At 42.6% G+C, this 26,568-nt stretch overlaps 1 protein-coding gene across 1 annotated transcript in view; it reads left to right on the top strand.

Moving 5' to 3' along the window:
* LOC119413723 (cell cycle checkpoint protein RAD17) overlaps positions 1-26,568 on the top strand; it is a 94,478-nt gene that overhangs the window by 16,716 nt on the left and 51,194 nt on the right. Inside the window, exon 3 of the mRNA XM_037680777.1 lies at positions 25,169-25,221. Within this exon, the coding sequence (XP_037536705.1) occupies positions 25,169-25,221 (53 nt within the window). The remainder of the gene's footprint in view (positions 1-25,168; positions 25,222-26,568) is intronic.

Genomic DNA, 26,568 nt, shown 5'->3' on the forward strand with positions numbered 1-26,568 from the left:
ACGCGGTTTGTTAGCTTGAACAGACTGTTTTCTCTCTTTCTTCTTAGGAGGAGGCGGCGAAGCACGTCGTCCTTCTAGTTCAAGAGGGAGGGGTTTAACCTTTACACTAGGAAACACTTCTATGGGCGTCTTAGCATGAAAACATGCTTCAAACACATTCACAGCACACTGTTTAATCTCACTGATGGATTTTTCTCTGAAATTTGCCATCATTTGTACTGATTTTTTAAAATCAGAGTGGAGATTTTTGCTGAAAACAAACTTAAAACCATCATCTTCTTCCATTCCGGTCTCATTTCTGTTACCGAAATAGGCTTGGAAGATTCTTTTGTAATAAACCTTTGGATGTTCATTTTTACCCTGCGTGACCTTGTCAGCAGCTGGAAAACCAGCAGGCCCCGTGCATGGGTCGTACTCTCTGATTAAAGCTTCACACAGAAGGTTGTAATCCCTCCTCGTCGCATCAGGTAGACGCTCGATGAAGGTGAACACCTCTCTGTCTGAAGTGAGCCGTATCAGACTTATCTTATCGTCTACCGTAGCATTAGGATAAGACCTCAATCTGAACTCCAGATCTTTGAGATACGCTTTTGTTCCTGCGGACCCCATAGGCCCGGGAACAAAGCGTTGTACATATTTTGAGATTTTCAGCAAATCATCCATTGAAGGAGACTGTATCACCGGTCTAACTTGCGTGACTGGTGGTGCAGACTGATCAAGTCCTTCCCCTACTGCCCATGGTGGGGGTGGGGGTGGCTGATAAGGGTTGGTAGGAGGAGGTGCATATTGGTGCAGGTCTGTCCCCACCCTCCGAGATGGGGGTGGAGTTGACTGCCTGGCGTCAGGAGGAGGAGGTGCATACCGGTGCAGGTCGAACCCCACCGCCCGAGATGGGGGTGGAGTTGACTGCCTGGCGTCAGGAGGAAGAGGTGCAAGTGGGTGCAGACCCGTCCTTATCCCCCGGGTTGGGGGTGTTGAAACGGGGCTAAGGGGAGGAGATGCAACAGCACCTGTCTGGGGTGGTTGTAGCTGACCCTGCTCGTCTCTGAGTCTCGAGCCAGCTAGCTCCATGTCAGAAAACAGGTTTGTAGCTGTAGCTAAATTCTCCTCACAAGCTGCCAGACGCTCATTTGTTGACTGATTTTCATGTTGTAAAGTCAGCCAACTCCGGGTTATTAACCCCTTTTCTGCCTTGCAATCGGCCAGCTCCCTTAAAGCGGTTTGCAACCGTGCTTGTAACTCATCGTTATCTGCACACGCGTCTTGGTACGCTCGTTCCTTATCCGCAATCTTCTCCCCATATGATCGAGCCTGTTCTGACAGCTCTCTCTTTGAGAGGTCCTTATCAGTTTGAATCTTTTGTTTCAGCAACTCAGATTCACATATCAGCTCGGCACACTTCTCCTCATATGATTGAGCCTGTTCTGACAGCTCTTTCTTTGAGAGGTCTTCAGCAGCCTCAAGGTGTTGCTGCAGCAACTCAGATTCAAGCATCAATTCGTCACACCTCTCTTTTTCAGACCTATATCCGTTGAATAGCACGCCCTTTTCCACTACCAAACGGTCTAATTCCGCCTTTAGAAGCAGAGAGATTTTTGCTAATCGTACGCGGCTTGTTTTTGCGTCCTCCTTCACTGTAGCTGCTTTTGATAAACTCTGCAGCTCCTCATGTCTTTGATCGTCATCAAGGTCATGCAATTCCTCCAATGTTTTGCCAAGAATTGGATTTGTTAAAATGTGTAAGGCTGTCTGGACCACATCCTCGGATTGTAAGGGGTCAGTGTTTACCTCTTCGTCCGCCATTATCTGCTATTTAGAAATTAAATAGTAGATGTAAATGTTTAGGTGGTAAAATAAACCAGAAAATCTCTTTTTCCTGATAAGTTTTACTCTTATTTAGTGAATTATCAATTAAACGTGCGTTATCTTCTAGCAAAATGAGTAAACTATTCAACTCTGTGAATATTTGTAACTGTATCTTATTTAAAAGTTTCTAAATTTTTATTATGTACCTATTTCTCAAGGATTTACCAGTGAATAAAATTTGTTTGGCAAAAGCTCTCAGCATAAATACCTTGATAACTTTTAAAACGCAAGATAACAGTGTATAATCAGCTCTGAGGAAGTTTTTTAACTCAAAAATGCCTTTCAGAAAAAAATAAAACGTTTAATGTCACTCTTTACCTAAAACGAAGTGAAAACCTGTGATCCCACGTATTCTCCACAAGATGTCAGCAGATCCTCAACAATTTTAACTCAGACACTATTTGCGTCGTCCACTAGGGGCGCTATGACTTCCTGTGGCGTCCGGTCGTTAGCGTATTAGCTAAAATTAGCATCGGCTTGCTTCGGTGAAAACCAACACTTCTGAACGGATTTTTTACACAAACGTGGCAAAATTTTTTCAATCAGACCTTATATCATGAAACATGAGTTTTGTGGAACAAAAATGCAGCTGTATTTAGCGAATTTAAGCACGGTAAAGCTCATTTCCGACTTGGGGGAAGTGACGTGACACGTCATCCACCCGGTCATTAGCTTAAAATTTAGCATCGCTAGCGTAGTTCAAAAGCATCATTTTATGACGGTCTTTAAACTCAAACGTGGCGAACTTTCAGCGAATAAACTTCGAAGAATGTAAACAGCGTTTCAGAACACAGCTTTAATGCGCTTTCCAGCGTTAAAAAGCAGATTTTATTCCCTATGAAAACGAGCCTTCATTTCCGGGTGGCGTGATTGACACTTCCCTCATCCAATCAGAACGTTACACACGGTCTTTCTCAACCAATGACGCAGCGTAGGGGTGAGGGGAGGTGACGTCAGTCAACCTTTCTCAGCAAATCAGAGCTGTCCAAAGCAGCACACAACCAACCACGAAGCGTTAGCATCCATGTTAATTTAGCTCATCGTCTTTTAAACCATCAAAATGCACTTTCTCTGCTAAAAATGTAACGAATCAACTCTGAGCTGCCCGGAGTCTGCCACTCCGGTCTCAAAACGTCCTTCTAGCTATTTAACAACTCGTTCGAACTTTCCAGAACCGATTCGGAACCACAGAACCGAAGCGGACCAGAAGCGTCTGGAACACAGTTTAAACAGAATAAAGCGTTTCCACAGCCCAAAGCCAGCTTATGTTACACATACAGACGGACAATTCAGCTTTATAAAGACTTGTGACTCAATTTCAGCTTCCCTGTGAGCTTTCTGAGCATCACAGACCAACACGCTTAAAAACATGCAGCATTTCGCTTCAGGCGGTGCAGCTCCAAGCGCGCAGCTCCGGCTGCGTAAAGACGCACGGATTCCACTGTTATTTTACAACACATGCCAACATTAAAATCAATTAGCACACGAGTTACAGTCCATTTATGAAACGTACGAGCCACCAGTTGTAGATGAACAGACAGATGCTGGGATATATTCATCATTTAACGCGAGTTCCTCATTTTTCTGGACTGAATAAAACGTGCATTGAATTTAAGGAAATGCAAACGGGAGACGTCATTTAAATTTGACCCATCAAAATGAATGCGGTCATTTATTTACAGAATCAAATTTAACATCAAACATTTACATTAATTTGGCAAATTATGAAAATAACAACAAAGCAATCAATCAGGAAAAATCATACGGCCATGATTTCTCCGTTGCTGCACCAACAGACATTTATAACTGTACAACTATGATCTTTTGCCCACATGAATGTGGGTGAGCATTTTACACAGACATTTCTAAATATCTGGAAGAATTTCTACTTCATAGGAAAGTTTAAAGATGGAAAGAAGTTTAGAGGGAGTTAAGATTGAATGGGAGGGGAGGAATGTTCGCCAGAACCGACACTCTCCATCAGAAGCCCAGCTCGCCTCGGTACGCTTGGTAGGAAACTTGACCCATTACCTTCTGAAGATTTATCAGCAGATATGGAATTCCGTTAACGCTACTTGTCCAGCGTCTCCTGAGAATGGCTGTCGCTCGTCAGAAGTAGTGGCGAGGCTCTGTTCGACACACATTCACCTCAGTGGAAAATGTTATAATCCCATGGAACTCGGAAGAGCTTTGTTGTCCTGTCAGGAACTCCAACAGCACTCCATCAGAACTCCGTGAACTCTGTAACTCCGTGAGTCGTAAGTCACTCTGGTTACCTGTGAGTCCCTCTTCGAACTGTGTGAGTCTGTCAACTCTGCGAACTCCAGCAGTCGGAAAACTCTGACTAGACCAGGAAGTACTGACATTTTAAAGACTCTTTCCCGGTTCACTTTTTGGGATTTTTCATTGGTCAGAAACGACCAGAAGGGGTGTGTTTTTGTGACGTAAGAGGTTAGACGCAGCGAGAATTGTTATGAGACAGCTCAGAAATGTTCTCACAGACCGAGAGGGTTCTGTTTTGGCGTGAAAAAGAACCAGGTGCAAAACATCTCTATTTACGTCTGAGAGGATTCTAAAACATGACAGTTTTAACATAACAACTTGTTTTTCGTTTGAGTCCAACCTTGGAACGCACACACTTGCTCATTCAAAAGCAGAAATCAGAAACTGCATAAACTTTGTAACAGCATTTAATCATGAGTTCTAACTTTGCATGAGAATAAAAATCATTACTCAGTTAATAAAATTGATTAGTTCACTGCAACATCTAAAATGGTTTGAACTAAGACACTTTGATTATCAACATTTGTAAGATAGTAATGATAATAAAAAGAGAGTGTTCTTTTCACTTGAATCTTCAAGAAAGAAAGTCTCAGGATGGGTGAACCTGTATTTATGGATTCAAATACATGAAATGACAGCTTCTGTCCCACAAGGTTCTAAAGGTCAAGAGTTTTGACCTTAGACTTAGTTTCGACGTAGGCCTTGGTCCACTACATTGTCAAGACTGGGTCTGCACTGCTCCATCTGTCTGCTTGAAGGAATCCATTTTGTAACCCGCGCCCGGTGCGGATCACGTGACGCGATGACGTAACGGTGGCGTAATGACGTCACTACGACTACTCAACATGAAATTAAAAACCTCGATAGATGTCCTAGGAATCAATGTGTAGATTACTCGAGTAGTCTGTTAAAGCCCTACTCGTCACCCGCAGCACGCATTAGTTACCTGCCCCTCTTCCTCTAACATTTTTTTTGTTTGTTTTATAGTTTGTCAAAGCACAATTTTGATGTTTTTTTAATACAGAAGTAATGTTTAATAAATGTTAGGACTCTATTCTTTGCTAACAAGTCCTCAGCTCTGGACGCATTTCACCCACAGCACGCAGCAACAAAGAGTATAAACTCAAAGTGAGAGAAACACCTGCCACCTCTGTCCCCTTTCGCATTGACGACATTTTTTAGTTTTATCGATTGTCAAAGCACAATTTTGATGTTTTTTTTTTATTTGTTGGAAAACTGTATGTTTAACAAATGTTAGGACTCTATTCTTTGCTAACAAAATATATTTTATGTCATTAAACAGCTTGTCAGGTTCTTCTCTTGTGAGCGCGTTCCCCTTGACCCACCCACCCACACAACCACACACACACACACTCTCACACACACACACCCAGCCCGCTCGCTCTTGCACTCTTTGCGACTTCTCTGCTGCACTGAAGACCAGGTCCAGGTCCATGTCCAGGTCCAGCTAAACATTGAGCAGGAGCTGAGAACTGCAGGATCATGTTTCAAACTGCGCTTCAAAAAGACGTGCACTGTAAAACGTGCTCATTGTAGCCATTGATCCTGACTTCCTCATTTTGATTAAAAAAATAACAAACAAAAAAAAAGCCAACACAAATTGTTTTATTCATTTTTGTTTTGTAGGTCAATGTGTTTTATATAACACTCCTGACTTACAATGTTGCTGATCAATTTGAATTTATTATTATTTATTGATTGTATTTAATTAGATTTTTCAGTATCAAATGGTCAAAAATGTTTACAGTTTAAATAAGGATATATATTTTTTTAATTTCAGGCAAATTGATACACTTTAAGTCTTTTCTGGTACTGACTATAAAACGTTAATAATCTTTGTTTTAAGTTGATCTATATTTCTATCTTTTTTTTAATTTAATGTTAAGGATACAGTGTTATGTAGAGGTGTACTTATAACAATTTTATAGACAACCTTATTGCAAGGTCGTCAGCTTTGTTTGCCACAGCATAGAATGTTGCTTTCAACAAGAGCGCTAATTTAGCCTGCTGGTCATAGCTTGACTTTGTTCTGGCTGTGGAAGTGACACTTTCTGCAACTTCCTTCAGCTCGTCCAATAACTCTTTTGAGTTCATGCTGTCCACCTGTTCACCATATGGATGTAAGGATTCTGTGAGCAGCGTTAACGCCCTCTCCAACCAGTCCTTCTCACATGGAGCAATTTTGTTTTCTGTCACATCTGCCATGGTTATTCACTGTTCAGCACTTATCTGGTTAAACAGTTGCCAACTTCAGAGTTTTTTAACAGGTAAATATTTGTATTTAAGTGAGCAGTGAGTTTCACACACTATTTTAGCTCTGGGTTCAATCATCAGTACTGTTATAAGCCAACTTTTTCAAATGAATGGGCACCTATTCGTAGAATTCACCCCAATGCATGAATAATCTAAGTAAATGCCTTTTTAGCTAGTTACTTAATGTGCTTATTTTGTAACAGATACAAGAGCCAGGCTATTTCAGTGTTCATTTACTCCAAAGCACTTAAAATTAAATAAACCTGCAATTTTTCTAAGGAGTCTTACAGCAACTTTAGTTTTCAAACGCTTTTTAAGCAGTTTAATTTACCAGAATTTGCTATTTAAACAGTAACTCATAAACCAGGCTGGATTAACAAAAATGAAATGAAAGGCAGTGAGCAGCCTCCTTTCAGGAAACTGTTATACTCCTAAAAAGTTCAATCTGGTCCTCTGGACATAAAAAAAAAAAAAAAAAATCTAAGCAAAAAAATCTAGAAACGTTTCGTCTCTCATCCAAGACCTTGTGTGCTAATGATCCATTGTTAGGTTGATGGTCCTTCTTGAGCATGTGATCAGCTGGTTTTGGTTGTCAGCAGCAAACTGTGTGATCCACTCTGAGAAGGTGCTATTTAAGAGACTGAGCTGAAAACATCACCTCAGACTGAGGAAGTCTCTTGGATGAGAGACGAAACGTTTCTAGATTTTTTTGCTTTTTTTTGAATGTCCAGAGGACCAGATTAAACTTTTTTGGATTTTTCTACCTGGATTATTGAGCTTGCTTCAGGATATGTTATACTCCTCTTTCAACAGCAGGTGGCGGTGTAAGCTTATTTTTACCAGCAGAAGTCTATGACAACTTCCTATGGACCGTGCTGTTGAAATCCGGTTGTTAGCCATTAGCTAGACATAGCACACGGTCGAACACGGTCAAATCAGCACTTCCTGAACGGATTTAAAGCTTAAACACGGCGTCGCTTTAACAAGCACGTCTATCCCCATGAACATGAGTTTTGGGAACAGTGGCAGGCTTCATTTAGCGATTTTAAACACAGAGGAGGGCTCGGTTGAACTGAGATACATTTCCGGGGTCACGTGACTTTACAGACACGTGAGCAATGGGGTGGGCTTTACAATCTGACATCAGAGGGAGTGGACGCACAGATATACGTCACCAGCTTCTCAGCGAATCAGAGCGACCCAAACAGCGGTTTTCAACAAATCACATCTCGTGAATACTAGCTCTCAGTTAGCAGTTAGCATGGAAAGTCCGGTCAACTATCGTCCATTAAACCTCCAAAATGCACAATTTACTGTTAAAATGTAACGGATCAGCATTTAACAGTGGTCTGAGTCAGCGCCCAGCTTTAAAAACAGCGTATTATCCATTTAAAACACCACTCGTTCAACGAGTCCAGTAAACAGAACCGGGTCAGACACAGGACCCCCTTACTGCTACAGTTTAAAACAGAATAAAGCATTTTTTTCCACATCGCCTATACTCATAGAATCTGGGGTTACAGTATGTAACCAACATTCTATTTCATATAGGCTTCGCCCTTTAAGAGCTGTCGCTTAGTGGGTTAAGGGCAAAGCCGATGTGGTCCTCGCCTCACTGGGTCCATTCGAACACCGTATGAAGCAGAAGCTTGCGCAAAAAAACGTCTTGTCACTCAGCTCTCCATGTGCGTAATTACGCGTTGCGTAATTATGCGTACCATGCACAGACGCGTGCTGTGTAGCTATGCGTTCTGAGTGCATGAGCGCCCCGGAAAGCTTTCAACGGGGAAAGGAAGATGCTGAAAAAAGGCCGTGAACCAAACAGATTCACGGCTGATCAATATGAACAGATTAATAATAACAAGTGAACTGATTATTAATCAAATGAACTGATTGGTAACAATAGTCATGAACTGATTAATGAAAATAGAACCAAAATAACAGTCACAACTTGTGACTGATAACAACATCTCACACTGTAATGCATGCAGTCAGATGCGAGTTTAAACGAGGTTCCATGAAACAACAATATTCATTCTGTTAAAACACTAAGGACAGAATGTGTCATGGAACGGGCCGTCACATCACATAGATAAAAGTGAATAAATGAGCAGGGTGTTGACCACGCGGCCGCAGTGCAAATATCCTGCATTGTCATACCATTATGCAAAGCAGTCGAAGATGCGATACCTCTGGTTGAGCGTGCCCTGAGGTTGACAGGAGGCTCTAAATCTGAGGCTCTGTAGGCTTCAGAAATGGCCTCACACAGCCAGTGTGACAGGCGCTGGGTGGGTAATGGGCGACCTGCAGATGCATCTCTATAATGCACAAACAAATGTTGAGTTTGACGCATTGCGGCCGTGCGCGCTATGCAACACGACAACACCCGCACAGGACAGAGAAGATGGAAAGATGCTTCTTCTTCTGATTTGTGGGGGGGAGGAAAAAAACCCTCAAACGATATTGCTCTTGATTTAAAAGAGCTCGTGATGTTTTTGGGCATTAACGCTGGGTTACGTCTCAGATCAGCTGAGCTGCCGTCAGCCTGAATTCTGAGACATGACGGAGCGACAGAGAGGGCAGATAAATCACTCACCCTCTTAGCAGATGTTAAAGCCAGCAGCAGGGCTATTTTAAGAGACAAAAATTTAATTGGAACCTGATTCAGAGGCTCAAATGGAGCTTTGATCAGGGCTCGCAGGACCAGCGTTAAATCCCACTGTGGAGCAAGTGGACGTGAAACAGGCCTGCGTCTCTGTACACCTTTTAAAAAATCGCTTCATCAGCGGATGATTAAAAGCCGTTCTGTCCCCGAAACCTTCGTGACAGGAAGAGATGGCTGCAGCATACGTTTTAATCGTGCTGAATGCCAGATTTCTGTCCATCAGCTGCTGCAGAAAGGACAGCATGCCACCTAGTGGACATGAGGTGGCCTCTACACCTTTCTCCGTACAGCAGCGCTGAAAAACTGTCCACCTTGATGTGTACAGCGCTTTGGTAGATGCAGCACTTGAATCCTGGATCGTACGCTCTACATCTTGAGAGAGACCCATCCTCTCTAAGTGGATCCGCTCAGTGGCCAGACTCAAAGGTGCTGGCCTATTTCTGGGTAACTCCTGATCGCTCCTCCTGCCTGGAGGAGAGCGTCCTCCATCCACGGCAGTTTCCACGGGCGCCTTGATAACAGGTGTCGTAGAACTGGGAACCATGGTGCGTTCACGCGCTCGGGAGCGACCAGGAGAGCTGTCATTCCCTCCTCCTGAATTTGCTTCAGAAACCGTGATATCAGAGGGAGTGGGGGAAATGCGTAAAGAAGCATTTTGGGCCACAGGCTGTGAGCAAACGCATCCACCCCTAGCGGTGGTTCGTCCCACGGTCTCAGTGAGAACCATAGTTGACATTGAGCGTTCTCTCTTGTTGCAAACAGGACCACATCCGCTTACTAAATTTCTGCCACGTCTGAGCCATCAGCTCTGGATGGAGGGTCCGGTCCCCATGACGCGGACCGTCCCTAGACATCACATCTGCCCCTTTGTTCAGAACACCGGGGATGTACACTGCTCTGATGGAGAGCAGATTTTGGTGTGCCCAACACAGCAACTGTCTCACAATGTGGAACATTTGGGCTGAGCGTGCACTCCCCCCTGCTGTTATGTATGCAACAGTCACTTGCTGTCTGTGTGAATCAAAACATGATGATTCCGCAGCACAGTGGAAAAGTGTTGAATCACATTCAAAAACCGTGCGACACTCCAAAAACATTTATATGAGCTGTTGTGTGGTGTGGCCACAGCACCCCCACAGCTTGAGAAATGTATGTGCCTCTGTGAAGTCTGACACGTGTGACGTGGGTCTGCTGACGGAAAACAGCTGTTATCGCTCTGCCTGTTTCACGTGAGTTGCACTGCTGCCACCTGTCTGGAAAAGCGGGTCAGCATCAACAGATCTCCAGATAAGGCAGAATTCTCCTCCCTGCTCTGTGTGGCGGCTGCAGAGTGGCTCAACGCATTTTAAATGGAAATGTTGTCTCACAGTTCAAAATTGACAAATCTAAGATAAGTCTCATCCTTCCGGTCCGTTTGGGACCAGGAAGTGACGAAAGTGGAGCCCTGTGTTTTCCTCTCCTTCTCGGACCCTGGAAATTACATTTTTAATCAGAATTTCCTGAGCTTCTGCGAGGGGCAACGAGATCTGTTCTAGAGATGACAGAAAACGTCTCTATAGTTCCTCCGAACGGGGTGTTTGAGCTGTACTGCAGCGTGAATCCCCTGCTGATAACGGTTCATCCATCTATCTGGAGCGCACGCTCGTTGCCACTCCGCGTAACGTTCGAGAAGCGGGCATGAGTTTATGCTGCGTCATGTTATTTACGGACGCCAATCACCGCCGTCATGTGTGCCTCACTCAGGCTGCGGGCTCACATCCATGCTGTTGTGAGCTAGCATGCGCTGAGGGAAGGTGCGTGCGCCCCGAGCATGTGGAACCGATTTAGGACTGCCGCGGGTGCGCGTCGTTTCTATGCTGCGCACAGGCTGCGGGCTCACATCCGTGCTGATGTGAGCTGGCGTGCGCTGAGGGAAAAGTGCGCGCCCCCAAGCATGCAGACCCGTTTTAGGGCTGCCGTGGGTGCTGCGCTCAGGCTGCGGGCTCACATCCATGCTGATGTGAGCTGAAGGAAAAATGCACGCGCCCCATAGCATTCAGAACCGTGTAGGTGAGGACTGCTTATTCCGCGGGGCGTGGTACTTCTGTGCTGCGCTCAGGCTGCGGGCTCACATCCATGCTGGTGTGAGCTGGCGTGCGCTGAAGGAAAGGTGCGCTCCCCCGAGCATGCAGAACCTTGTAGGTGTAGGACTGCCGCGGGTGCTGCGCTCAGGTTGCAGGTTCACATCCGTGTTGATGTGAGCTGTTGTGTGCCGAGGGAGAAAGCGCACAGCTTGGGCTGAGAGCGAGGTTTCCCACTGGACTCGGTCTGCCGAAAACATTCACTTTGACTGCTGTGTCGCTTACACGTGCATTTTGTCTGTTTTCTCGGGCTGCTGTGATTTAAACCCTGTTGGAGTACACTGGCCCGGTTGTGTGTGGAGGATGTGTGAGGAAAAAGCCGCTGTGAGATCATTCGAACTGACAGTCAGGCTGAAAAACAGACACTTTAATTCCTGAATGATGTTTACGTTTTATTCCAAAAACTCTGACATCATTATGCACACACATCCTCCGCAATGAATCATTTTAAAACTTCTCCCCCGTGAGTCCTGCAGCTTGTCGGGATGAGGAGGGCTGTACTCTGACGGGAGGGGCTGGTGGCAGAGCGAGAAGATGCTGCTGCAGCTGAGGCGCGTCTCTGCTGTCTCGGCCACGGCACTCTCTCCAGCGGGCGGGGGGGCGAGAGGAGGGGTGAGACTTAATCAGATGGTGCACAGTCTCCGACACCTCCTTCGGCTTGAAAAATTGGCTCCGAACAGCGCGTCCGTCATGAAGGGGCCTTCCAGCAAGTCCATTGCAGCTTCTCCGATAGGGAGGGGGAGTGACAAGCCAGGTGGACCTCTGAACCATTGTTATCCAGGCTGCGATGCGAGACAAGGCAGACAGCAGATGAGGCGCACAGGTTGAGGGTGACATCAGACGTCTGCAGAGGGAGTTCTTGTTTCCTCAGGCGGGTCTGTCCCTCCGGAGGCACGGGACGCTAGTCCAACCTGGACATCTTTGCTCCGAGAGCCTTCGCCAAACTTGGCTCTGGGTGGGGGGGGTGGCACCGAGGGAATTTCCGCTCGGTAAAAACCCCTCCACTCTGGTGATGGACGCGGATGTGGAAAACCGGCACTCTCAGTCTACCAGATCCGTCTGCAGCCTCGTTCCAGTAGGACGTCACTGCTGGGGAAACGAGGCCAGATGGGATCAGGACGGCGAGCCGGGGTGGAGCCAAAAAACCTTCCCGCTAGATCATCCTATCTGGGCGGGGGAAGGAGAGGGACGGAAAAAAGTCCCTTAATGTCAGCTGCCTCCTGGATTATGCCGGGTAGCTCCAGAGGAGGGCACCGACGGCTGGGAGCGGTGTGGTCGCCAATGCGAAAAAGGTCCGGTGGGGCTGAGCGAATGCTCACCCCTCCTCGTTCTGACACTATGCTCTCCAGGAGGGATTGAGCAGCGGGGTCTGCTGCTGACGTTGCCTGTCCCGGAGGAACCATCCGATTCGCTCTGAGAGTAGTCTATAAAAGGAAAAATAAAAGATGGCGTCGTCCAGCGTGTAACGACCCGCCACTGAGACATATTCCTCGGTGCTTACCTTGAAACAAGGCTGCTCGTCTGCTTCTCCTCGGGGAGGAGAACTCACTGGGATGGCAGGAGGTTGGCGTGGCGGGACCACAGGTAGCCTTAACAAAGGTTGAGCTGGTCAAGCTGGACAACTTCCCTTCTTCGTTCTTCTGACAGTGCTATTGGCTTGCTGAAGAAAAATGGGAGCCGATTACCCGCTCTTAACATAATTTATATGGACCGGGTGGGGCCCACACAACAGGTGGGCGTGGACTAAATTTTTCAGTGCGATGCTTTGCATGATGGGATAAAACCCACTAAGCAACAGCTCTTAAAGGGTGAAGCCTATACGAAATAGAACTGAAAGTTAAACTGGGTTTCTTTTTCAGAAACAGATCCTGTCTAACCCTGAATGTTAGGAAACACCTTGTAACTGTGACTTTCCTTCCCTCCATTGATTATGGTGAAATTATTTACATGAACGCTCCTACAAGAACCCTGCAGATGTTGGATGCTTTCTCATAGTGCACTAAGATTCATAACTGGCTGTGATTATCGTACACATCACTGGGTACTTCTGTGGCTGAGTGGGTAGAGCAGTCGTCCGCCAATGCAAGAGTTGGGGTTCGAATCCACCAGCAGTCACATGCCGAAGTGTCCCTGGGCAAGACACTGAACCCCTCATCGCCTCCGATGTGTATCCCATCGGTGTATGAATGTGATAAAGCTCTGATTAGTCTCTTTAGAATGATTTGTTCAATTAGCTTTGTAGATATCTAGTAGAGAGCTGTATGAATGGGTAAATGAGGCACAGATTGTAGTGTAAAGCATTATGAGTATCTTGATCAGATAGAAAGGTGCAATATAAGTACAGTCCATTTACCATTTACTGCACCCTGTATTCACTGGTTAACTGGACATCATTAACTTCACTCAGACTCTCTAACTGGTACATTTTCATCTTTAAATCGCATCTTGGTCTGCTGCCTTCATACATCTCCTCCTACATGTCTCTGCATGAGTGCAGTTACAGCGTGTGCTCTCAAGACATTATTACCTGCAGTGTTCCCTCAGTGAGGACTGAACTAGACAAAAGGACCTTCTCCTACTCTGCTCCCGTTTCCTGGAATATCTTGTAAAAAGATCTGAAGCTCTCGACCTTGACCTCTCTAATTGGCTTTAAGAATCTGTTGGACTCCTGGCAGGGACCAATGCAGACATGTTCCTGTTTTTTGTTTTCTACATTTGCATTAGAATCTAGATGTTTTTTGTTACTTTTCTTTTTTTATCCATCCTATTTGTAAAGGAAAAAAAATTTGTATGACTTTTTATAACTGTTTATTTTTGTTGCTGTTGTCCATTGTTGTCATCATTCTTTGTTGAAATCAGGTCTCTCTTGTAAATGAGTCCTCGAGGCTCAATGGGATTTACCTGTCTAAATAAAGATTTAATGAAAAAGCACCGTTAGCGTTTATGCAAATTAGCTTAGCATCGTAGCACCAATGTTGTGCTATTATGGCGTCAGCCTCATTTGATAGTTAAAAATATGTTCAGAACCAATGGGATGAGTAACTTAAAATATGTTTAAAGTTTGAAAACACTCACCATCTTTTTTAAATGATTCAAGTAGAGCCGTGGCCAAACCACCCTCCAATCGCTCCATCTAGCTTACTTTGACTTTTTTCGTCGGCCACCAAGCACAACAACACCTGCACTTCTGCATTTGACCACAGCTTTCATATTGTTTTTTTTGTATAGCTTCAAAATACGTACAAGATACGCTCCTCAAGTTATCGCTAATGGCAGGCGGTAGAGAAAAATGGCGGATCGGGTTGTTTGGAAAGACTCCACAGACTCCTCCCCCCTGACCAATCAGTGACCAACAGTGTTTCTGACGTCACGGCTTGGCTTGCTTGGACCCCTTGAGAAGCCGGGCCAGAATACTGGGGGTGAGAAGGTACGAAGTACTAATGGAAAAGACCTCAAACACGGGCCGAGGCGGAAATATTCGACTCACGCCGTGACAGTGGAAAAGGGGCATTACATGAGTTTTTTTGTAGTATTTCCTGAGGAAATTAGTCTTTGGTAATGGTGAAATGGGAGTTGAATCCAAGCAGTAGCAGAGTATCACTGGAATAGGTGATCCACTGTGCGTCAGGAAGATTCAATCCATTACCATGGACTAGGTACCGTAACATCAGAAAAAGAAGTAATAGTAGTGCCCGAAATATTCCTTGAATGTCCATATTGTGAGATGTTATAGTTATCCAAACAAGACAGCAAAAACCGTTGTAAATTTATTTACTGCTAACGCTAGTTGTGCTGGACACAAAAGTGCCAAAAAGTGGCAACAACGAACAAAGACAAATATAATTACATGTATTACATGCACTGAATACTCTGGATTAACAGAGTAACCAAGATGGCCAAGATGGCCGCGCTCAGAGCAGTTGCAGCTTCACAGGCTCCCGGTACCATCCCAGTTTTTAGAAGTTTTGATATTGACTCTGTGCCTGACTCCGCACGATTTATGCGTGTGAACTATAGCCGAACCAAACTGATGAGAATAGGAGTGGATTTGCCACGAAATATAGCAGAAATCAGCAACAAACTCAAAACTACGCTCGGCAGAATGCAGATCTTAAAGTCATCTACCTGGAAGCTGCAGCAGAGGCGTTCCAACGGGCGGAAGAGGAAGCGCTGCTCCCAGCTTAAGAGGAGAGGATGCCGGGCGGGGGTTATGGTGAGGCTACGAGCTAACGCTAAAGCCGGTAAACTCCCCATGCCGTCTCTCTTTCTGTCGAATGTCCGCTCGTTGGACAACAAGATGGATTTACTTCGTCTGAGACTGGGCGCCTCAGAAGAGATGAAGAAGTGTGCGGTGCTTTGCCTCACAGAAACGTGGATTACAAGCGAAACGCCGGATACAGTCTTCTAGCTGGATGACAGACTTTTTTCGAGTGGACCGCTGCAGCGAGCTAACGGGGAAATCACGGGGAGGCGGAGTATGCATTTACGTGAGTAAAAGTTGGTGCACAAACTGTACTGTTGTAAATAGCTCATGCTCGAAGGCTTTGGAGCAAATAACAGTGCAATGTCGGCCACATTATCTACCCCGTGAGTTCACGGTGTCTTTTATCACAGTTGTTTACATTCCTCCGGACTCTAATGCTTATGAATCACTGCAGGAGCTTCATGATATCATCAGCTCGCTGCAGAGCAGACATCCCGAGCTTCTTTACATGGTAGTCGGAGACTTTAACCACGTGAATCTAAAGGACTGTCTCCCAAGCTTTAATCAACATGTGACAATTCCGACACGTGGAGACAAGATGCTGGACCGTGTTTACACGAACGTAAAAGATGCATACAAAGCCGAACCCCGCCCCCACCTAGGACTGTCAGACCACATCTCAATCTTCCTGGCTCCTGCTTACATGCCCCCGCTGAGATGCTCCAGACCGGTACAAAAGAAAGTTAAATGCTGGATCCAGGACAGTGGCCCCCATACTGAGAGATTGTTTTGACCGAACAGATTGGCAGGTTTTCAGAGAAGCTACTGAAAATGGAGGATTGCTTGGTCTTGACCAATACACATCCTCAGTTATGGGTTACATTAGTACATGTACTGACACCATCTCCACTATCAGAAATGTTAAAAGCTACCCAAACTGAAAACCTTGGCTGAATGCAGAGGTGCATACCCTGCTGGAAGCCAGGAACATTGCCTTCAGGTCTGGAAACTCAGAGGAGCTGAGTAGGACAAGGAAAGAGCTGGTTGCTGGTATTAAGAAGGCCAAGGCCACATATGCACAGAGGATCAAGGGTCAATTCATCTCACAAGACCCTCGGAGCATGTGGAGAGGCATTAAGTGCATAACAGATTATAAAGGAAGGAGCGAACAATGCCCCAAAGACCCATCTCTGCCTGATGCCCTCAACAAGTTCTATGCACACTTTGAAGACCCGAACAGACCACCCAGCACCAGACTCACCTCGCCACCGGATGAAGAGCATCTCAGCGTGACCTCAGCAGAAGTAAGGAGTACCTTCAGGAGGATTAATCCGCACAAAGCAACTGGCCCAGACAACATCCCCAGGAAAGTGTTGAAGGAATGTGCTGATCAGCTCTGTGAGGTGCTGGCAGACATCTTTAACACCTCACTTACCCTGGAGACAGTTCCCACCAGCCTGAAGGCTGCCACCATCATCCCAGTCCCAAAAAGCTCTACAGTGACTGGTCTGAATGACTATAGGCCAGTGGCCCTCACCCCGATAGTCGCTAAATGCTTTGAAAAACTGGTCATGACTCACATCAAAACAACCATCAACATCAACGAGGACCCTCATCAGTATGCATACCGTGAGAACCGATCAACAGAGGATGCAATCTCCTCTGTGGTCCACACTGTGCTCAAACACCTGGAGCAGAAAAACTCTTACGTCCGTATGCTCTTTGTGGACTTCACATCCACCTTCAACACCATGATCCCCCAAACCCTGATGGACAAACTATCCACACTAGGACTAAGCCCCTCCATTTGCAACTGGGTACTAGACTTCTTAACAAACAGACCACAGTTAGTGAAGATCCACAACCTCTCCTCCTCCACCATAACCCTCAGCACTGGCTCTCCTCAGGGATGTGTGTTGAGCCCCCTCCTGTTTACTCTGCTCACGTATGATTGTGCAGCTACCCATCCAGGCTGTCACATTGTAAAGTTTGCAGACGATACAGCGGTGGTGGGATGCATCACAAACAATGATGAGTCCAGCTACAGGCAAGAGGTGGAACACCTGGAGAGCTGGTGCAAAGAGAATAACCTTCACATCAATGTGAAGAAGACAAAGGAGATGATTGTGGACTTCAGAAGGAACAAACACACCTACACCCCATGAACATAAGAGGATCTGCGGTGGAAGTGGTCTCCAGCTACAAGTACTTGGGTGTACACATGAATGACAACCTCAGCTGGAGCAACAACACCACCAGCCTGATCAAGAAAGCTCATCAGAGACTACTTCCTCAGGCGGCTGAGACGAGCTGGTCTGGGAAGCTCAGTCCTCACCTCCTTCTACAGGTGTGCAGTGGCGAGCATCCTGTGCTCCAGCATCAACGTGTGGCATGGAGGCTGCACAGCTGCAGAAAGAAAAGCTTTGCAGAGAGTGGTGAAGGCTGCACAGAAATCTGTTGGAATCAGCCTCCCCACCATCACAGACATCTACACCTCTAGATGCAGGAAGAGGGCCACCTGCATCATGAAGGACCTCACTCACCCAGCACACACACTTTTTGCCCCACTCCCCTCAGGAAGGAGGTTGAGGAGCATTAAGTGTAGAACCACTAGACTGAGGAACAGCTTCTACCCTGAGGCTGTTAGACTCATGAATCTCTAACCAGAATAATCGCTGTGAAAAATCACATCATGTTGCTGCTGATCTGTTTCATGTTGCTGCTGATCTGTTTCAATGTTAATGTGTTCATGCATGCTCATCTGCTCACAGACTCATGTTCATGTTTGTGCTGATGTTCAATGTTTTATGTTATGAGTGCTTAGTGTATATTTAGTTGATGTTTTTCTTAGTTCATATCTTAGATGTTATTACTGTTTTTCTTATACATTTTATTGTTGGATGTAACTGGGACCCTGTGGACATAATTTCGCTCCACCACATGTACCACATGTGGTGCGAATGACAATAAAGAAACTCTGACTCTGACTCTGTAACAGAATAAAAAACAAAAAACACTCTAAAAACTACCCTAAAACTTTTCTATGAGCCAGCTGGTCAACACACAAGCAGTGACCTGGAAGTAGACGGGACGGTTTGGGTGAATCATGCAGAGACGCGGTAAGCAGGCAAAAGGGTTGGAGTCTGGAGAAATAAACACAGACAACATGGATGAGATTAAAAAATCTCTCAATTTCATGAGTGCTGAACTGTCAGAGCTGGCTAAACGTCAAGAACTATTGATCAGTTTAGTTGAGGAGGTTAAACAGCTGAAAGTCGCACTGAGAGAAAGAGATGTTAAAATTTCTGAACTTGAGAGAAAAGTGGATGAACTGGAACAACACACACGAAGGGATGATTTATTAATCACTGGACTTGAGGTGAAACCAAGAAACTATGCTCGAGCAGTGGCAGGTGGGGACAACTCAGAAGATGCTCCTCAGGAACAATTGATCACGTTGGAGCAACAAATCGTGACTTTTTTGAAAAAGAAGGACATTGATATCACACCTGAGACCATATCAACTTGTCACACCTTACCAACTAAGTCAGATACAAATAAACCACCCATTGTCATCAAGTTCACCAGTAGAAAAGCAAGAAACAATTTAATGGTACAAGCTAGAAAACTGAAAGGGACAAATGTGTATATAAATGAGCATTTAACTAAAAAAAAATGGTAACATCGCTCGTGAGGCAAGGTTGTTGAAGAAACAAAAGAAAATAGTGGCAACATGGACAAGAAATGGAAACATCTGGGTTAAGGCTCATGAAGGATCACAAGCGAAAATGATAAAGGAACTGAAGGATTTAGAGAAATTTAGATGAATTAGTTAGGAATAAATTGAAAAGTAAACTGAAACAACTTTATACGCAATTAAAAAGTATGGACGTCAATGAATACAAACACTGAGATATGAATACAGATGATGACTATGAACTTAAAATTTATGATGTAGATTATCAGTTTTGTTCAAATTTCTTTCCAGTAATCAAAGAATGTGAATATTATAATGAAGAGCAATTTAACAATATCAACAGGAAAATAGACGACCTTTCCATTATTCATATTAATAGTAGAAGTTTAAGTGCAAATTTATCAAATATAACAGATTATTTAAAACAATTACACAGAACATTCAGTATTATAGCTGTCTCAGAAACATGGTGTAATGATGAAAATATAAACAGTGTTAACATTGAAGGGTATGAACTTTATTATATGAACAGACAAAATAAACGAGGTGGTGGAGTGGCTCTATTTATAAATAAAGAAATTGTCACGGTCAGCGGCCCCCGCTGCCCCCCTCATCTGCCAAGCCTCTGCCACCTCCTTCAAGCTGCAACCAAGAAACCAACTGTCACGGTCAGCGGTCCCCGCTGCCCCCCCCATCTGCCTAAGCCTCTGCTCCTTGTGTGTCTTCTGCTTTTGTGTATCTGGTCCTGTTCTCCCACAAACTAAATCATTTCCTTCTTTTTCATGGTGCTTTGTAAATGTGTCACTTTAATTACATTCTGAGTTCTGTTTGACTGGTTCTGTCTCTGTCTGCTTTTTATGTTTTTTGTTGTTCTGCTCTGGGTGTGATTTTCTGTTTATCTGATTCTGTTATTTTTCCACTCATTCCTCAGTCTGCTTCTCCACTCTGTCTTTATCATTCACACCTGTCCCTCATCAGCCACTTGCCCAGGTGCTCTCGTTACTAACTCTCCCTCTGTCACATAAAAAGCCTTTCTTTCCTTCACTCCTTGTCCGGTGATTGTTCTATGTTCACAGACATCACAATCCTCTTCTGCCTTGTCTGGTTTCTGCCCCCCTGATGATCTGCTCTGCATTATTTCTGATCCATTCTGCCAAAAGTAAGTTTTGCTGCACCGACAGCCTTTTGTTTTGTTGTTAAAAGAAATAAATTGTTTTGGTTTTTGAACTCCTGCCTCACTCATCTCTCTGCAATTGGGTTCCAACCTCGAGGATCGTGACAGAAATTACATGTAAAAAAATTGACAAAATGTCGGTTATTGTAGAAAATCTCATGGAGATGATTACAATTGAAATAATAAACACTAATTCAAAAAATATAATGATAAGTTGTGTATATAGATCACCTGAGTCAAATATAGAACTATTCAATGATCACATTATGGAGATGCTGCAGGGGAGTATTAATAAAAATGTGTTTTTGTGTGGAGATTTCAATATCGACTTACATAAAAATACAGACTCAAATAACATCAGTACATTTATTAATTCAATGACTAGTTTAAATCTGTATCCATTAATATCTAAACCGACAAGAATTACCACTCACAGTACCACTACAATTGACAATATCTTCACAAATATAACTAGTACAGAGATTATGGGGGGAATTTTAATTACTGATGTAAGTGACCACTTACCAGTTTTCACAATTTATGGTAAAATTCATTGTCATATAAATAGTGATAAAAACAAGAGAAAAATAATAAATACATCACAAAAAGCCTTGAATAATCTAATTAACGATTTACAGGAACAGAATTGGAATATGGTGTATGTTGATGATGTTAACATAGCATATGATGTATTTATGAATACCTTGGTAGCATTGTATGAAAAACATTGTGTGCAAAAAAATTATACAAAACGAAATACTGTTGATAAACCATGGATGACGAATGGGTTGAAAAATGCTTGTAAAAAAAAGAACAATTTGTACTCGCGCTTCTTGAAATTGAAAACAAAAGAAGCAGAAGAAAAGTACAAAAAGTATAAAAATAAACTGGTTTGGATCATAAGAAAACATAAGAAAGAACATTATAGTAATTTATTATACAAAAGTCATGGTAATATGAGAACAACATGGCAAATAATGAATAGCGTTTTAAAAAATCATGAATCCAAATCAAGTTTCCCACAATATTTTGTAAAGGATGGTACTGATATACATGACCACAATGTGATTGTAAATGAGTTTAATAATTATTTTGTAAATGTTGGCCCAAGCCTTGCAAACAAAATACCTAAAGTATATACAAACGTGAATCACAAAATTACAAGTAGTACTAATAGTATTTTTTTGGAAGGAACTAACAAAGAAGAGGTAATGTATGTTGTAAATAACCTTGCAGATAAAAGATCTAAGGACTGGGTTGACATGGACATGATGTTTGTAAAAAATATAATGAGTTATGTCATCGAACCGTTTATACACATCTGTAACCTGTCATTCAAATCAGGAATATTTCCAAATAATATGAAAACAGCCAAGGTGGTTCCACTTTTTAAAAATGGGGACAAACGTGACTTTAATAATTATAGACCAATATCACTGTTACCGCAATTTTCAAAGATTTTGGAGAAACTATTTGGGATCAGATTGGATCGATTTATTGATAAACAAAACATACTAAGTAATAGTCAGTATGGATTTAGAAAAAACAATTCAACATCAATGGCACTTGTTGAATTGGTGGATCATATAACAAATACAGTTGATCAGAAGAAGAGTTGTATTAGTATTTATGTTGATTTAAGAAAGGCATTTGATACTATAGATCATGGAATTCTTCTTGATAAACTATATAAATATGGTATTAGAGGGACAGCATTAAAGTGGGTAAATAGTTACGTGGAAGATCGAAAACAATTTGTTCAAATACATGACATAAGATCCAGATTTAGTAATATCACATGTGGAGTGCCTCAGGGCTCAGTACTTGGACCCAGGTTATTCAATTTGTATGTAAATGATTTGGTTGATGTGTCAGACCTTTTTAAATGTATTTTATTTGCAGATGACACAACATTTATTTGTAAGGGTGATGATGCAGAACAAATGCTGGAGATAATACGGTCAGAATTTGTGAAAATCCAAAATTGGTTTCTTCTAAATAAGTTATCATTAAATCTGGATAAAACCTATTATATGATACACACTAACAGAAAAACTGATGTTCACGCACAATTTTTGATAGATGGAATTGAAATTTGTAGAGTTAGTGAAGTTAAATTTTTGGGTGTTATTATTGATGAGAACTTAACATGGAAACCTCATATAAACAATTTGAGAACAAAAATATCTAAATCGATATCAATTCTGTATAAAGTAAGAGAGTTATTCAATGATAATGCAATGTTTATGTTGTATAATGCAATAGTTGTCCCTTATTTGGTTTACTGTATTGAAGTCTGGGGTAAAGCGTGTAAAACTATAACTAATCCTTTGTTCATTTTACAGAAAAGAGCTGTAGGAATTATTATGAAAAAAAACTATAGATATCCGTCGAATACTTTATTTCATCAACTGAAAATTCTGAAATTCTATGATTTGGTTAATTATAACATTTTGTTGCTTATGTATAAGGCACATATAGGCATTTTGCCCGTTACTATTCAGACGAATTTTGTTAAAAGAGAGAGTGTATATTTTCTTAAAGGAATTGAGATGTTTGTGAAGCCTTATTTTAGTACCAGTTTGAGGGAACGATCCACAATAATTCAGGGGATAGGATTGTGGAATGGTTTGGATGATAACGTTAAAAATGCCAGATCACTGTTTACATTTAAGAGATTGATAAAGACAAGTTTCTTGAAAGAATATGGAAATCATTAATATAAATCTACTTAAGTTGTTGTCTGATTTGATTTAGACGTTTGAGTTTTATATTTTAATTTCACTAAATCGTTATTGTCTTTGTGAATTACATTTAAATTTAATTTTGTAAAAATATCTTGATTTACATTAGAATTAAGTAAAAAAGGGGCAGTTTTCATAAGACTAGTTCTTCTTCTGCCACCTTTCATTTTATTTAAATTATTATTTTTTTTTATATTGTATGTATATTTATGTGTATATATATATATATATATATATATATATATATATATATATATACAGTATGTATATGTATATGTGTACATATATGTTTATGTATACTGTATATGTGTTTTTTAAATGAAATGAATAAATTAATTAAAAAAAAAAAAAAATAGTTCTTCTCTCTCCCTTTCTCTTGTTTGCTTCTGCTCGGCATACATGGCCCCTCCTTTTCAACTCATTTGGGATTTGGGGCTCTAGTTGAGATTTTATCTGAGCTTTTGAGACATTCATCAGTGGCTGCCGATTGTAAAAAAAAAAACAAAAAAAAAACTTGTTATGGTTACGCATCATAACAAATTATTATTATTAGTTCCCATTAAGCCTCGAAGACTCGTTTACAAGAGAGACCTGTTGCATGCAACATACAGGCAGATGAGAAAAAGAGTACACGACGATGGAGGAAGCCAAAAAAAATTATGTCTCACACCATTTCCTGGCCAGAAAACAGTATAAAAGATGTAAAAAAAAAGACCTTTAAACATAAAGCTGGAACATACAATGGCATCAGAGGCATAGAGGTTGAAAAAGCCGGTGAGTTATCCATAAGCACTCCAGAAAGTTCCAAAGTTCTGATAAAATGGTACAGTGTCTATCAGCACCATGGTTCTGAGAAGGCCACAGATGTCCTCAGGGGGTGGGGGACAGGCAGAGCTTTTACTCTATGTTTCCTCCAGGAGGAGTTTGAGATAAATTGGCCTGTCCAAGGCCAGTGGGGAGGCCAAATTCAGATAAACAATAATTCTTTGGGGCGCTAGACTCTGTTTTCTCTCTGCCTTCAAGTTCTGCTGGTATACCCAATTGGAAAACCAAACAGCCAGATTTGTGGACATTCTGCCCAGTCTGTGCTCGATTTAACATTCTCCAAGATTGAATCCTTCATGCTGGCTAGGTCCAGGAACTGCAATTGGCCTACGATTCTCAGAAATTGTGTCCAGCTTGTGGTTGAGCTTGGTAAACACGAGTTTGAGAGCTCAAGGCACTGATTAATCCTTCACATAAGGCTGGCAGCTTTACCATGGTCGAAACTGCTGCCGACATCTTCCTAATTTGTCGATATCCAAGGTATCCACCGATTCCAAAAAGCAGAAACCCTGTTATCATAAATCCAATAATGTATACCATTTTCCACTCACTCCAGGAATCAATGACATACCCAGCAGTGTGGGTCTGTTCAGGGCATGAGGGCTCTCCAGCACCCTGTTGTCTGGTGGTTAAAAATGTATCAATTGCGTTAAGCATCTGACCAAATGCATAATAATTTTTGATTCAGAATATGTGTAAAGAGAGGTTCTGAGGTTGACAGGACAAGAGAGCAACAAAAAGCAGAAGGGAGGGAGCGAGGGTAAGGGGGACCGTCTTCGTTGAGAGCGAAAGAGAGAATGAACAAATGAGAAATAACAAATGTCCAAAAATAAAGGAGTTTCAGTAAAAATCCTTCCAGCTGCACAGCATCTGATACTAGAGGAAACAATCATCCAAAAAAAGCAATTTACATCCAGAAAAAAAGAGGAAATAAAGTTTTCAAAAGCAATATCTCTGTTGAATGTAAAAGAGCTACTCCAACATGAAGCCACCTTGAGCGGCGCCATTAGAGTTACCGGTGTTTTTTTTTTTCTTGAGTGATCCAGATCCTGTGGGCTTGACTGAAAACAATCATTGTTGGCAGATAGACTAGGCTGCCGCCACTTGGTGGTTCATTAGCAGCTAAAAACAAACACACTCTGGCACTGTGGGCAAGTAAAACAAACAACAAAAATTTGGCTGAAATAATTGCAGCAATAGCCTTCAAGTTAACATTTAAGATGTTAACAATAATGAGACCCTTTCTGATGCTGTAAACAAGCATATTTTATCTCAGTGGAAATAAAGCGATGAGTAAACTGTTACTTTATTCACAGGATTTCCCAAACCTGTTCTACAGGCAGCCCAGCAGTCTGCATGACATCCTGAGGTAAGTGGAATAAAAATAAACAAATATAAAGCATAAACAATAATAAAAATGATGATAGTTTGGCTAGTTTAGAGTAGGGGTCACCAACACAGTGCCCGCGGGCAACTGGTCGCCCGCAGGGACCACATGAGTCGCCTGGGGCGTGTTCTAAAAATAGCACTCATCATCAAGGAGCACCACCTAAAAATAATCATTAATTGTATGTTTTTAAATTTAAGTAATATTTGCAAGGATGTAGATTTGAAATTAGAATAATTAATAAAAACTTTTAGAATAAAATGTTTTACTGGAGTCAAAGTTCTGAACGATGCAGAGATGCACTGAGATCTCTGCGAGCGGCACAGCTACAAACCATTTTTACCTCCCTGAGTAGAGGGGGAAAATGGCAGAAAAACTTCCATCCATCATCCCACTTCTTCCTTTTCGGGTCACAGGGGTTACTGGTGCCCATGTCCAGCCATCGCTGTGTGAGAGGTGGGGACACCCTGGACAGGTCTCCAGTCCATCACAGGGACACATAGAGACAAACGAGACAAACAATCATTCACTCTCATTCACACCTAGGGACAATTTAGAGTTACTAGTCAGCCTAACATACATGTTTTTGGTCTGTGGGAGGAAACTGGAGTACCTGGAGAAAACCCACACAGCACAGAGAGAACATGCAATCTCCACCTAGAAAGGTCCCCGGCTGAGATTTGAACCAAAGCGACCTGTTCTCTGAGAGGCGACAGCTCTACCAACTGAGCCACCATGCCGCCGCAGAACAATTTAAGAAAACATTTTCACAGTGATTGGAAGAGGGGGGTTTAACTGTTGTGAAAGACAAATACAGGTGCTGGTCATAAAATTAGAATATCATGAAAAAGTTGATTTATTTCAGTAATTACATTCAAAAACTGAAACTTGTATATCATATCATTCATTACACACAGACTGACCCACTAAACATTAGACGTCGAATGGATATGCAGATCATGTAAACATGATTGTTAAATCATGTTTACATGATTTAACAATCATGTAAACATGATTGTTAAATCATGTTTCTTCCAACTGAGGCGGCTGTCTAAACTGAAGCCCATAATGTCCAAAAATAACCTGGAGACAGTAATACATGCATTCATTACATCTAGGCTTGATTACTGCAATTCACTCCTGTTTGGTATCAGTCAGACCTCCATTGCATGACTACAACTGGTCCAGAATGCAGCAGCCCCATTTTTAACCAGTACAGACAAAAGAGAGCACATTACACCAGTTCTGGCCTCACTGCAATGGCTACCGGTTCACTTTCGAATCCAGTTCAAAATACTCATGTATGTCTACAAATCACTGAACAGTGTC

This window comes from Nematolebias whitei, chromosome 8 (assembly GCF_014905685.2).
Source record: "Nematolebias whitei isolate Nwh7 chromosome 8, NemWhi1, whole genome shotgun sequence".
NCBI classification, from domain to species: Eukaryota; Metazoa; Chordata; class Actinopteri; order Cyprinodontiformes; family Rivulidae; genus Nematolebias; species Nematolebias whitei.